General features: G+C 40.6%; 4 protein-coding genes across 6 annotated transcripts in view; 2 read left to right on the forward strand and 2 right to left on the reverse strand.

Annotated features, from left to right (window-relative positions):
• The window catches only part of brd1a (bromodomain containing 1a), a 31,471-nt gene extending 24,350 nt beyond the window's left edge, over positions 1 to 7,121 (reverse strand). The window contains exon 1 of one of the 2 annotated variants that reach the window (XM_014014542.1): positions 7,034 to 7,121. The gene's annotated coding sequence lies outside the window, so the exon portion shown is untranslated. Of the gene's footprint in view, positions 1 to 139; positions 226 to 7,033 lie in introns of those variants that run through there. The other variant, XM_014014543.1, reaches the window with a different exon arrangement.
• The window catches only part of alg12 (ALG12 alpha-1,6-mannosyltransferase), a 16,580-nt gene extending 4,024 nt beyond the window's left edge, over positions 1 to 12,556 (reverse strand). Inside the window, exons 1-10 of one of the 2 annotated variants that reach the window (XR_001310715.1) lie at positions 11,900 to 12,073; positions 10,917 to 11,049; positions 10,661 to 10,834; positions 10,386 to 10,580; positions 10,213 to 10,316; positions 9,866 to 10,089; positions 9,585 to 9,754; positions 7,392 to 7,467; positions 7,034 to 7,312; positions 140 to 237 (exon numbers count right to left, since the gene is read on the reverse strand). Coding sequence is in view for 1 of the 2 variants with exons in the window: in XM_014014546.1 (XP_013870000.1) it covers positions 7,069 to 7,312; positions 7,392 to 7,467; positions 9,585 to 9,754; positions 9,866 to 10,089; positions 10,213 to 10,316; positions 10,386 to 10,580; positions 10,661 to 10,834; positions 10,917 to 11,049; positions 11,900 to 12,058 (1,479 nt within the window). In the remaining variant the exon portion in view is untranslated. Of the gene's footprint in view, positions 1 to 139; positions 238 to 6,168; positions 7,313 to 7,391; positions 7,468 to 9,584; positions 9,755 to 9,865; positions 10,090 to 10,212; positions 10,317 to 10,385; positions 10,581 to 10,660; positions 10,835 to 10,916; positions 11,050 to 11,899 lie in introns of those variants that run through there. The other variant, XM_014014546.1, reaches the window with a different exon arrangement.
• zbed4 (zinc finger, BED-type containing 4) lies at positions 237 to 6,803 on the forward strand. Its single transcript, XM_014014540.1, has 2 exons — positions 237 to 357; positions 2,176 to 6,803. The coding sequence occupies exon 2, from the start codon at positions 2,308 to 2,310 to the stop codon at positions 6,028 to 6,030; it is 3,723 nt and encodes a 1,240-aa protein (XP_013869994.1). The 5' UTR covers positions 237 to 357; positions 2,176 to 2,307; the 3' UTR covers positions 6,031 to 6,803.
• creld2 (cysteine-rich with EGF-like domains 2) overlaps positions 12,155 to 13,735 on the forward strand; it is a gene marked incomplete in the record, with an annotated part of 13,180 nt that continues 11,599 nt past the window's right edge. The window contains 3 exon segments of the mRNA XM_014014549.1: positions 12,155 to 12,710; positions 12,870 to 12,952; positions 13,176 to 13,286. Coding sequence (XP_013870003.1) covers positions 12,561 to 12,710; positions 12,870 to 12,952; positions 13,176 to 13,286 — 344 coding nt within the window.

Below are 13,735 nucleotides of genomic sequence, written 5' to 3' on the forward strand. Positions count from 1 at the left end.
ATTTTATAGAATGAAAGCTCCTGATTTTAGTCTTATATTTGAATAAATGACCAAAATAAACTAATATTCGTTTCTGTTTTCTGTAACTTAAAACACACAGTAATTAGTCTTTTATATACAATAAATTAGTTAATCATACCTGGTGTGAATATTTGGAGTTTTTTGTCACTAATCTGGTGACATCACTAGACGTGTTCCTTCAGTCCGACGCTGTGTGGAGCTGCTTCTTCGGCCGAACTGCGAGCGAACCAGGAGACAAAAGCAACAAAGTGAGCCCCCCTCCTCCGGATCAATCAAATGTGTCATATTTAACCGTTTAGGAGCCGAAACCCCGTGATCCTGCCGTCACACTCCACAGTAAGTACACCGAGCTGCTCTGGGTGTCACACAGGAGCGTATCGCGGGCGGCACGTCGTGCTGAGTGCCGCTCGTCGGATTCGGATCTCGTGTGGTTCGTGTTGCTGCCTCGGCCGGGTTCTGCTGCCTCGCCAGGTTAGCTTGTGTGTCCTGTATGTGGCCTAGCTGGCAGCTAACCAGCTAGCATCCGTGGTGCTGTCCGATATTAAGCGAACCCACGGGTCGGTCCATATTATTATTATTATTACTAATTGAAAGTGCCATTGCTGCGAGGAATTGTGCTGAAGCTCACGTGACAGCAGAGTTTTACCTGTCTGCTGGTTTTCTGTTTATTTAGCTCTGCGGCTAACAGCTAGCTGCACTGACAACGTCGTGTTTACTGATGATGTAGCCTTTACTACCTGCTGTATTTTATGTTTTTGTACACGTGAGACGTTACGATATATTAGGTTTGTATTTGTGACAGTATTTTTTTCATTCAGGTTAAGTGAAAATACCCAGTGATCACGTTATTTACAGTTTCATAGACTGCACATACAGGCTGTCAGTCAGTCAGTGTTGGCTATTTTCTGCCGTCCTCTAGCATCTTCCTGCCGAACCCGGAAAACTATTCGACCCTGTRCTCAGAGGGAAAACTACCTTTCTGCTGTGTAAACATGTAAGGTTGGCCGATCGTTTACAACTAGAATAAAAAAATGTATGCCTTATCTGAAGCTCAATCCACTGTGTGTTTATTTTGTAAACATTTAATACGCAAAGAATTGATCAGCTAGAAATAAATGCTAAATTTTCACATTTATTKTTTGTTATTTCTCCTGGGTGGGTAGCTTGGATTACAAAAGAWAATAGTTTTAAATTCCTGTGTTAACTGCCAGTAAGGTTTTGTTTGGTTAAATGAAAGGGCAATAATGTTTTTCGTTTGTATCCGATGAAACTTTCAAAACAAATCCTAGGTTCTATGATTTAAACAAACCTTTAAATCAACCCCATCTTAAGCTGTAGCTGAGTCATCCTTAGTACATACTTTTAAGTGCTAACGCATCCCTTCTTGTTATGATTTCAGTTTAATATTCTACAAAAGGAGGTAGATGATATGCATTACCTCAAGGAGTGCTAAACCTTTAATGTAAACATGAACTGTGGTGTCAAATTAAAAGACTAATAAAACGACACATATGTATAAAATATTAAAATACAGCTATAAATCAGTTTCGTGTTCATAAATTTTGCTACCATTAATTATATTACTGCTCATGATTAGTCCTTTAAATTGATAAAAGTTTGAAGACCATAAAGTCGTGGAAACTCAAGATATCACAATTGTGCAGTAGTTCTACAGGAGAAATATTTTAGCCACCAGCATGTGAGAGCTGTGACACCGTTTGTTGGCCCAGTTCTGACAATAGTTCACAAGGGAACCTTCCAGAGTACCAGTAGACCCGGTTAAACCTGTACCTGTAACTAAAACAAAGTCGAGGCAGCTCCAGTTCCCTTAGACATTCAAATAGCTTTTTTCCTTTTTTTTTCTTTTTTAATAGCAAAGGTTTTAAAAACAAAAATGTAAATTGTCTGCTCTCATACTAAAGTGAAAGTCGATCTAACAGCATGTGTCTTCCCCTATTTTAGCTGCTTAATTGCTGCTGTTTTAAATAATACCCAGTAGGTTCAAGAAAATAAAAATGAAAGTAAAATGCATGAGGCCTGATTTGACCCAGTCAGACAACTTTATTTCCTCTTTAGTTTGGAGTTTGTTTGTTTTTGTTTTGTTTTTTTCCCATTTACACAAAGATCTAATCTAATTTCTTCATGTCTCTGCAGATTGTGTGTCAAGAAGTGGAACTACTTCCTGTAATAAATGGAGAAGGACACGCAGGCGCTCTGTGGCTCCGACACCAACGCGCACGTCACATCGCCTGCTTGAGCTGCTAAAACGAGCAAACACAACTCATCATGGACACCTATTTCGCAGAAGCTGCTGCCATGGATGGGGACGAAGATGTTCCTGACATGAGCGAGGATTTGTTCTGTGGATCTAATGACTTCACGGAAAGTAAGAAAAGAGAGGCAAAGGGGAGCTGCTTGAAGATCGAGGGGCAGGACGGTTATGTGTTCAAATCGTACAGCATCAACCCTCATGATGTGGCAGACGCCATGCTGCCTGCTTGCTCCTCGATGCTGGATAAAGACTCCCTCCCCTCTTGTTTCCATTTAACTTCTCAGGTAGACAAACGGCTGGAAACGTGTGACAGTGATTCAGATTCGTCTGACACAGACACCGAGGAACACACGGAGAGCGACAAGTTTGAAAACGGCAGCGGATCGAGTGAACACGTCAGAGATGACATCGATGATGCAAACGGGATGGAGGACGAAACGCAATATGATGAAAGATTAGCRTTCGGTGGCTCCATTGGCCCCTTTTTACCCAGAGATGTTGACGATTATAGTAATTTATTTGGTGGCTACACAAGCACTCTTTATGACGTTGCAATGGACGCTGTCACTCAGAGTCTTTTGTCATCCATGAGGAGTCAAGCCAACCCGAGGAAGAAATCTCCCGCTTGGAATCATTTCTGCATATCTCCACGAGACAACACCAAAGCAATTTGTTTATACTGTATGAAGGAGTTCAGTCGAGGCAAGAATGAAAARGACCTCAGTACGAGTTGTTTGATGAGGCACGTACGAAGGGCTCACCCCACCGTGCTTGTACAAGACGGAGACGCATCCCTACATAACCTGCCTAGCTTTTTTGCCTCATCTTTGATACCACCCTCCCCCAGCTCACCAAAAAACGGAGACTTCAACAGCCTTCTTGCTTTCGGCTCAAAGGACACTTCACCGTCCACGTCCTCYGCTGAATGTTCAGACCCGTCCCCCAAAGAAGTGTTACCCAAAGTCGAACCAAATCTAGAACCATACGCCAGTGCGGACTCCGTTTGTGACCCCCTCGCTGATTTGCATTCCAGTGACAATAACCTTGAGGACCTGTCGGACGAGGTACCCGTGCCCCCTTCGGGGACCCCGAAACGCTCCAGTTCCCGTCGCAGGTCTGCTGTTTGGAAACATTTCTACTTGTCGCCTGCTGACAATTCCAAAGCAGTATGCATCCACTGCATGAACGAATTCAGCAGGGGTAAGAATGGAAAGGATCTCGGGACAAGCTGTCTTATTCGTCACATGTGGAGGGCTCACAGAGAGGTTGTAATTGAGGAAAACGGACAAGGCAATCACATCCCCCCACCCTATACAAACCCACCCTCATTGTCCCGTACACATCTACAGGATTCACTGGATATTAAAAAAGAGCCAGCACTTCTGTCATCACCAGAAACAGAATCTGATGATCTGCCCCACAGCATGGAGGATAGTATAGACATTAAGAAAGAATGTGAAGAGTTGTTGCATCTCTCAGCACATGGCTCTTCTCTCAACCTTTCCTTTCAAACTCAGGGGGACGATACGCCACTTACTTCCTCACCGTGTGACCTCTCCGAGGGTCCCAGCTTCAAACAGGATCATTCCGTTTTCCAGCAAAACAAAAAGATCATGAAACGGGTGAAATCTGAAGTGTGGCACCATTTCATAGTGTCGCCGGTTGACCAATTAAAAGCACTGTGCCGTTACTGTCCATGTGTCATCAGTCGAGGAAAACGGGGCGACTTTGGTACAAGCTGCCTGATGAGGCACCTAATGAGACGTCACCCAGACGTTCTGAAGAACCAAAAAAGCACAGACAAAGAGTTGTTCTCTCATCCCTACATCAACCTCCCCACAACGAATGCAGTTTCAGCCAAAGAAGCTGATGCCCCCCACGTTGACAAGAAGCCACCACACCTCCCCGTTTTTGGTAAAAAGACATCAAAACTGTGGAACCATTTCTCCATTTCGCCCACTGACCCTACCAAGGTGGTTTGTTTGCACTGTAGCCGAACAATTAGTAGAGGCAAAAAGACTACAAACCTTGGCACGAGCTGCCTCTACAGGCACATGCAGAGGTTTCACAGACATTTTCTTGAAGGTAGGAATACGATCTCAGGTAACGTGCCGTCTGCTACAATTCGCGTTAAACAAGAAGTCATGGACACGGCCGATTATCAAGCAGAGCAAAACTGTGAGAGGTTTGATGAACATCATCCGGTTGCCAAAAAAATCACCAAGCTCATTGCAGAAATGCTCGCACTGGATCTCCAGCCAGCAGCCGTGGTAGAGAATACTGGACTCACCAGACTACTAGAGTTCCTCCAGCCTCAGTATGCTCTACCACCTTCTTCTTACTTCACCAGCACTGCCATACCAGATATGTATGAAAAGGTGAAGGGTGTGTTGCTGACCCACTTAAAAGAGGCTGAAGCAGGTGTTGTCCACTTCACAACAAGTATTTGGGTCAGTAGCCAGACAAAGGAATACTTGACCCTCACTGCCCACTGGGCAACMTATGAATCAAATGTCAGACCTCAAGGTCAAGACTGTCACTGTTCTGCTCTCTTAAGTGTCTCACAAATAGACCATGATATGCATGACATCCCAAAGCAGCTGGAATATCTTTGGGATTCTTGGATCACTTCAACGGGACTGAGGAAGGGGTTTACTGTAACAAATAACAGCACTATCCGACATACTTTAGATGCACATGGTCATGCCACCCTGCAGTGTTTTGGACACGTTATAGATCTTATCATAAGTGAAGCCATAAAAAGCCAGAGGATGGTCCAGAACGTTTTGAGTATTGCACGAAAGCTCTGTGAACGAGTGCACCGCTCGCCACAGGCGAAGGAGAGGCTGGTCGAGCTCCAGAGGGCCCACCAGCTTCCCGAGAACCAGCTGATCCAGGACGTTCCGTCCAAATGGAGGACCTCCTTTTTCATGCTGGAGAGGCTGGTGGAGCAGAAGACGGCCATCGACGAAATGTCGGTGGAGTGTGATTTCAGGGAAATAATCAGCGGCGACCAGTGGGAGGTCTTGCTGTCGGTCTGCAATGCACTAAAACCTTTCGAAGTGGCCTGCAGGGAGATGAGCACCCGCACTGCCACTCTGGGACAAGTGATACCCCTCGTTCACATCCTCAACAGGAAAATAGACCTTCTGTTTGATGAGACTGTGGGTATAGATAACATGCTCAGGTCTCTCAAGGAAGCAATGGTGACCAGGCTGTCTGCAGTTCTACGTGACCCACAGTACACCTGGGCGACCATGCTGGACCCGAGATACAAGACGTCCCTTTTCACAGAGGAAGAAGCCGAGCGCTGTAAACTGGATTTGATCCAGGAGCTKGACTTGTCCTCTACTACCTCAATTAACTCTCTCCTGCCCAACGGCTACGGCGAGGACCCCGATTCAAACAAGAACCTCTGGTCCATGGTGACTGACTTCAGGCAAAAGATAAAGACCGAGGAGAGGTCCTCGGAACTGGAAGTGCTGGAGTATCTGGAGGAAGACATTCTGGATCAAAGCTGTGACCCCATGGACTATTGGAACCTGAAGAAGTTCTTGTGGCCTGATCTTGCCAAAATAGCCGCCCGTTACGTGGGCTGCCCCCCCAGCATCGTCGCGGCAGACGCACTGTTCAGCACCGCCAGCTGCGCTCTGAATCAGGCCCGGCCAACGATGGACAACATGGAGGGTCTTCTGTTCCTGAAGGTCAACCTCCCTTTGATTTGTTTTCAGTACTGATTCTCACGGAGCATTCACTTGAAAATAACTTTAAAGGACCAAGTTGCATAGCTGTGAAATGGGAGGAGTTTGTAAAAATATCATTTTGATACACTGATTCTTCATGCAAAGGCCAGATTGATTTTTTTTTATTTTATTTTATTGCTCGTTGTACTACTGTTGAACACTTTGGTTCTGTTGTGAAGGTGTCAGTAAGAAGCGTATCAGGRAGGGAGGGTTTATCTAGCTGTAGGGGTTGGTGATCATATGTGGTTAATGGTTTTTTGTTGTCATTTTGTCTGTTCTCTCCTTGTGCCTTATCCAAAACTACTTCAGGTCAAAAAAATGCTGTAAATAGCTTTGAAATTGTGCAGAATGTCAGGATTCTGATTAATTTTTTTTCCTGAATGAAAACATTGCCCAAAATTGAATGCTGTGACTGAACAATATTTTAAGTTAATGCTATTTAATTACTTTGTGTGTGAATTTGAGGCTGATGGTACTGTCGTTTCATTTTTTTTTAAATTGCTGATATGTTTTAAATAAGATCATTTATAATATTGCTGTATTTTCAGAATAAAAGGGGATTTTTTTTTTTGGTATTTACAGTTTGTCTCTTAAGCACAATTTTATGTTGGGGGTTTTAAATTATGGGTTTATTATTGATCAACACAATGTACTGTACATTTTTATATGAAAGGATTTCTGAGCTTAATTTGATAAATGTTTTAGCATTGAGACTGGAGAAATGCAATTTTTTGTGGTCGTTTGTAAATAAAGATTTGCATCTAAAATATTGTTTATTATTAATATTAATACAAAAAGGCGGAGCTGTGTATATATACGTTTTTAAATCCTTTGCTTTTGCTCAGAAACTTCTATTTCTTTATTCATTTTGCAAAAAATACAAATGATGTAAACAATGCACTCATCTATTTGGGTAACATTTTAGATAAGGTTTTGCAGTCCTTTTTGTGGCATGAAAATGTTTTTAATTTAAGATGAGATTGTCACATTTGGTCACCTGAGAAATCAACCTTTTATTCCGGAAAATTYCTGTTATAGTTTCCCTTCTAGCCGGTCCGTTCTCCTCTCCATCAGAACAGTTTTCCTCTCTAGCTTCACGCTGACAGGAGGGAAGTGAGCCACATTGAAGGCCATGGTTTTGTAACCCTCTATGAAAATCATGGGCCGATGGGAGTCCTGGAGCTGCTGGATCCTGGTGGCGTTGGCCTCCATCAACAAGTGCGAGTACATTCTGAGCTCGGGGCTCGAGACGCTTAAATCTTCTCGTTTGTCGTATCTGTTCAAATAAATGACGACGCTTTAAATAATAAAAGTTTTACATTATGCTCCAAAAACAAAACAATACAAACACTAACCTCCAGTTTTTGTTGTGCTCCAGGAAGCGGGACACTCCTGTTTCAGCTGCGTACGTGTCGATGTGAACAAAGACATCTAAGGAAAATATAGACCTTTTAAAATTATTGCAAAGTTTAAAAATTAAAAAAATAAATTCCCAGATTGTAAACTGTGTCTACTTATAACTTCAACCCATAAAATGACACAAACCTCAGTGTATAGATGATTTAAAAGGACAAAAGAAGAGGACACTAGCAGTTTTATATTTTAAAAATTGCAAGAAAGACAAGTGCTTTAAGATCATTTCTTTTAAAAGGCATAAAAATTTACAGCTAATTTCTTGTAATAATACAGACACCCACAGTGTTAATGTACATATAATTTGTAGTCCTATTTGAAGAACCACAGCTTCATTCATTATTAAATGGACTTATGTAAACTTTTTAAATAATATACACAAATGTGACCAATCATATGGAAATGAGGATTAAGTCAGACTTGGTCAAAATGACCTGCTCACATTTTCAGATTCCTGGTTTTAAATGCTACAATTTAATTCCTGGATCATTCTGATGTGATAAATGGAACCAGATATATGCCTTAATTTGTCTTATAGGTTATGATAAAACAATAATATTTGGTCTGAATCCTAATTTTCTGTCATTTTTATGAGGAATTTTTCATTTCATTATGAAGAGGAAATCTCAAATAGTATTTGAATATTCACATTTCCCAGCTGGAAAGAAACAAAGACTTTACCAGCTCACAGGGAAGATCTCAAAATTTGAGGACGTTTTTCCTCAAAATCAGGTTTTGTTTTTTTTTTTTGCTACTGCTCAAAAGTGTTTTGAAATATTTTTTATGATTAAGTTTCACACAGTTTGTTCAAATGAAACATTGATAAGGCATTTATTTGTTATATTTTGCGGAAATGCAATTTTTGTTAGTGTTTTAATCAAAACACTATATTTGCCTATTTCTTCATTTACCACTTTTAGACTTAATCCTCGTTTCGATGTGATGGGTCTCAAATATGCATTCAAATCAGTCTGGATAGTGTCATTTTCCTTAGTAGTAAAAGCATACAGTACAACAAACTATAGTATTTTGGCTCTACAAACTTTAGAAATAAAGATGGAAGAATTAGCACTGATGCATACACAGGGCAGACCCCTACCCTAAGCAAATACTGTGTATTTGAACGTGTACATTAAACTAAAACACAACTGCAAATACTCTGAAAACCTCAGTTCAAACTTGATTTGATTTGATTTATTKATTTAACAGGAAAAGATTACTAAAAGTCAAGCCTGACTCAGCATAATTGCTGTTTTACAGCAGGTTCCTGTTCTGCAGCACATAAAACACTCAGAAATACAGCATCACAATCACATCATTATACACCATAGACACAAAGACAAACAAGCATACCAAATTTCAAAAAGGCAGCATTTGCAAAATAGGACGTCTAAATATGAGCACAACAAAAAGTGTCCAGCAGATGGCAGACAAGATTCTTCTTAAAGGGCTGTAGTTTTGAAATGGAATTTATGTTTTGAGGAATGTCATTCCATGCTTTAGTATAAACATAGAAGAAAGACCTCTGGCCGTAACAGTTTTTAAAAGTTGGTAATATCAGTTGTCCTTTTGTAACAGATCTAGTTGAATGACCACTTCCAGAATTTGATTTGGGCAACAATGCACAGAGAGTTCCATAATTGGCACCTTGGAAGATCTGAAAATATAAATTAATACCACTATACAAAACATAATTCTGAAAAGTCAAGGCATCAGACAATGAAAGAACTGTGCAGTGATGAGTCCAACCAGGAAGTTTTTTATGAATTTTGTAGGCCTGTTGTAGAGCCTAACTATGGGTTCTAAGATTTCATTTGTTGTAAGAGACCAAACAGGTAAACAGTACGACATGGTTGAGAGTATAATGGCATGAAGATAGATATTTGAAACAGAAGATGTCAGATTGGATCTAATTTTTGAATAAACGTATARTTTCTGTTTCAACTTAGTGGTTAAGACTTGTACATGATCACGATAAGTCAAATGAGAATCCAAAGTAATTCCAAGATATTTGTAGATAGTGACAATATCAAGAGGTTTGTTTAAAAAAGTGAGTTGAACTTCACTCCATTATCTGTGCCGCGACTCTGTGAGGAGTTCAAGTCATGACAAAAGGATCTAAAACAGATTCCCACCTGCTGTGGGTGGCAGAAGCTCGTGTAGTTTTTCCAATCCTCTGGCTCCAGGGTAGTTGTTGTAGGAAACGTGKAGACAACCGAGGGAGTACACTGCGTTGATCAACAGCTGGCCAAACACCACTGCAGAGCCCAGTTTGTACAGCCACGATTTCTGATAGTTGCACAAACTGAATAAAAAACAAAAAAAACGTGATTATTAAAAACAAGAGGCCACTTGTCGTACCTCTCACAGCTTGTGTTTTCTCACTATAAAATCCCASATTTGTGATTCGGCTTACATGAAGGAGCAGCCGCGCGCTGCAGCCAAGTTGAACACGGGGATGGTGTAAATGATGAAGCGCAGCTCCTTGTGGGGCAGCAGCGAATACACGAGAACGAAGCCCACCGCGGGGAGCAGCAGCGGCCTGATCCGCCTGTCAAGGAGGCCGAGCGGCACAAAGAGCAGCGTGCAGCCCAGGGCGCGAGGTACCGCAGAGTAAAAGTACCATAAAAAGGGAGAAGTCTGATGGAGTCAAGAACTAACGGACACAGAGAGCTGGCTGCTTTTTTTAAGTAAAAAACGGATTCAAAATCCATTTAGTTTCAGATGATTAAATATAAAATAAAGTGTTTTTTTAAAGGATACCCCCCAATTGGAACTCTTATTGAGAACAGTGTTGTACCACAGCACCTGTCCCTCAGGCCACAAAACCTTCCCCCAAAAGAACGAGTCGACAGTCACCGTCAGAGCTGCGGAGCAGAGAGAAAACGSTCAGGGTTGTACACGTTATTTAGAGTATAAACTGTAACTTTACTCACCCAAGGACAGGACTCCAGCCGGAGCAGCRTAGTACATGAGCCTCATCAGCCCCAGCTTCCTGCTCTGCAGTGACCTCAGCAACATGAGGCCCAGGAAGATGCAGAGCTCAGACCGGAACACGATGATCGCCAAAGCAGAGAGGCCGACGAAGCGAGCGTATTTCTGCGCCATCCAGGATGTGAACGCCACGAGMACTGGGAGTAAAACTCATCTGTCAGCATGTTTCATAAAGAAAGTTTTAACTCAATAAAATCCTATTCAGGAGGCGTTGTACCGATAGGGAGCGCAAAGATGTTAGGGAGCGTCCTCGTGCTGTAGAACATCAGGTGAAACTGGGAGGCACACATCAGGCAGAAAAGAGCTGCGACCGTGGAGCCAAACTGCCTCCTCACCTCTTTCTGCATGTGCCACAGAGCAGCCATGACACACAACCCCAGAGACGCTCGGACTGCACACAACACAACACACACAGCTTCATTAATGATCTGTTCATATCAGTACAAAAACACATCGCCTTTAGGTTCATCTACCTATTATCTGAGTGTAGAATTTAGGTGCACCCAGCAGATATGACACGAAAACAACAGGAGAGCTGAGAGTGGAGAGGAACAACGGGCCGAGGAAAGTCCGAGGAACAACACCGGGGAATTCATGATGGTCGTACTGAAAGACAGGAAGCTATTTCAAAACAAAATACTCAAATTTATCTCCAAAAACTTATCTTTAAACATCTCAAAACAAGAAATTCTTCACGTATATTTGAATTTTTAGTTGGTCAAATTATAAATCCAGACTCAAGTTTCCAGTTTTGTTCTTTTTTTTTTTTACACAACACAGTAATATAAATATTTTTTGTTTGAGCTATTTTTTCTGTTGTAAAATTTTTTACCTTTTTACTCCTTTTTCCATGATTTGATTTTCAATCTTTCAACTTTTGAAAAATAAATCCGAAACAAGTCACAGTTTAAAAAAACTGGCAACTTGAGAAGTAAAACTTACTTTAAAATTGATTATTTATGTGATATTTAGTCACATATCATCTTATCAAATTTACTCCATGACAAAATATCAGTGAGCTTTGTGCTGCCACAATCAAAATATAACTTAATATTTATTTTAGCAAGTTCAGATACGTGTTAGTTTAAGAACTATTCACAAAAATGACAAATGTAGTATTTATATAATCTCATTACAAACTATTTTGAGTTTATTTTTATAGATTTTTCTGAACTGGTTAAATAATCAATGATAAACTTCAAGTAAAAGTTTGGGTTATGTTTTTGTGAGGCTATTTAAGCTAGATGTCACTTGTAAACACAATCCAAAACCTTTGTTTTGATAGTTTTCACACCAGGTATACAAGTATATTGTATTAAATTAACTTAATTTTAACTAAATGTATTAAATTACCTTATAAGTGTAACCAAATTAAAGTGAGAGTAATAAAAACTGTGAACTTGGTGTTTTTTTGAAAACTTGTTAGCTTGTTAGCACATTAATAAATACTGCTTACCTTGTCAAAGTCAAGTCTGTGATACAAAATGTCGTGTGCTGCTTGTAAATTGAAGCTTTCTTCAACTTTCGTAAACGGGCAAATTAATAGGTGCAAARCAGCGACAAAAATTAAAAGAAGCAGCAGTAGCAGCCTCACAGTTCTCCTCTTTTCAGCCATGACAGTTCTTTTCCGATCACTTCCGGTCAACACCGGACGCGAATAGGTCTTCACAACCGCTGATTTACTATCATTTTAAATATTAAAAAAACATTCTAATAATGTTCAGGTACGTTTATATTTACTAGAAATATAAAAAAATAAGTATTACAAAATGTATTTTTGAGATTTCCACGTCCGGGTCGATTGCATGTCCCGCGCGTGGCGGCTTCTGATTTGTAGTTCAAATGATTGACAGGCTAACTATCCAATCAGTGCAAGCCACAATCCCGACTCAAAGGCTGACGCGGAAAACTACAATCGCATCCTTTWTCTGTCGCCGGCATGTAAATAAAACTTTGCTGTGCTTTGCATAGATAACGCTTTCTTTCATTTAATGTTAACAGCGACTCGTTTAGATGTTTCATTCATCTGTATCTCGTTAGAAATTAGCCGAAAACTCGCTTGCTGAGAGAGGGAAGCGTGATTCCTGACATGAAAGTGTGTTTGAATTTGGACTAAGATGATGCTGTGCGCCGGTCCGAAGCTGTGGCTCCTCAGGCTTTTGTTTTGTRCAATTCTTATTTTACTTTTTCAAGTCAACGAGGCTAAAAAGAAAGATCTGAAAAGCGCCTGTAGCACCTGCCGGCAAATCACTGAAAACTTCAATAAGGTCAGATGCTGATTTGAAGCATTTTATTTAGTTTTTTTGATTATTTTCTATCTTATGTTGTCTTTTATTATAGATATGGGCGTTTTACAAGCTTATAAATATAAGTGTTCCGTTCTGTTCCTTTTGTGTAACGATATACTGTGTTTCTCTTTAATTTAGGGCTTTGAAAGAACAGCAAAGCAGAACTTTGGTGGAGGCAACACAGCCTGGGAGGAGAGGAAACTGTCCAAGTATGAGACGAGGTGAGGATGGTCCAAACTGCAGGTCAGCCTGCCACAGGAGCTGTTTACTTTGCTCCAAAATTACAGCATGTTGCCCTCACCTTGGGACATTTATCAAGGCTTTAGATAACAAAAATAACTTGTGAATTAACCCAAAAGTATCAGCTGTTTGCACAAGATTGCMTTATCAAAACACAAGCTGGCAGAGGTTTCTCCTAACTTCGCTTTCTGTTCCTCGTCGCAGTGAGATCCGTCTGGTGGAGATTTTAGACGAGCTGTGTGAGACCAGCAGCTTTGAATGCAACCGTATGGTGGAGGAACACGAGGAGCACTTTGAGACCTGGTGGTTTCACAAGTGAGGGTTTTTTTTTCTTTCTAATATCGCTCCTAACTTGAAATTTGCAGAAAGGATCTGCTTTTTTTTATTTCTGGAAGCATCTTGAAGTCTAAAAACACAAAAATACATTACAAAATCCAATACAAGTAGCAGGAAAGATATAAAATCATATTAAAAGGCTGGTGTTATTAAACTGCAACATCAAATCAACTTATGTGCAAAATGTGTCATGTGATGAAGAYGAGTTAAATCTTTTTAACCGCAGAGGGATAAACAAAACTTTCATATTTCAGWTCAAACCATTTTCCCCAAAATGAAAATCTGTCAGAGGGCTGCGGCCAAATGCAATAATATAATTCATGAAATACAAATACTTCTTAAGTACAGTCCTTTTATTTTTAATGATTAAGCTTGCATTTGTTTGCACAAACTAATACGGTATCAGAATTTTACATATAATTAAATTC

This window comes from Austrofundulus limnaeus, unplaced genomic scaffold (assembly GCF_001266775.1).
Source record: "Austrofundulus limnaeus strain Quisiro unplaced genomic scaffold, Austrofundulus_limnaeus-1.0 Scaffold116, whole genome shotgun sequence".
Lineage (NCBI taxonomy): Eukaryota > Metazoa > Chordata > Actinopteri > Cyprinodontiformes > Rivulidae > Austrofundulus > Austrofundulus limnaeus.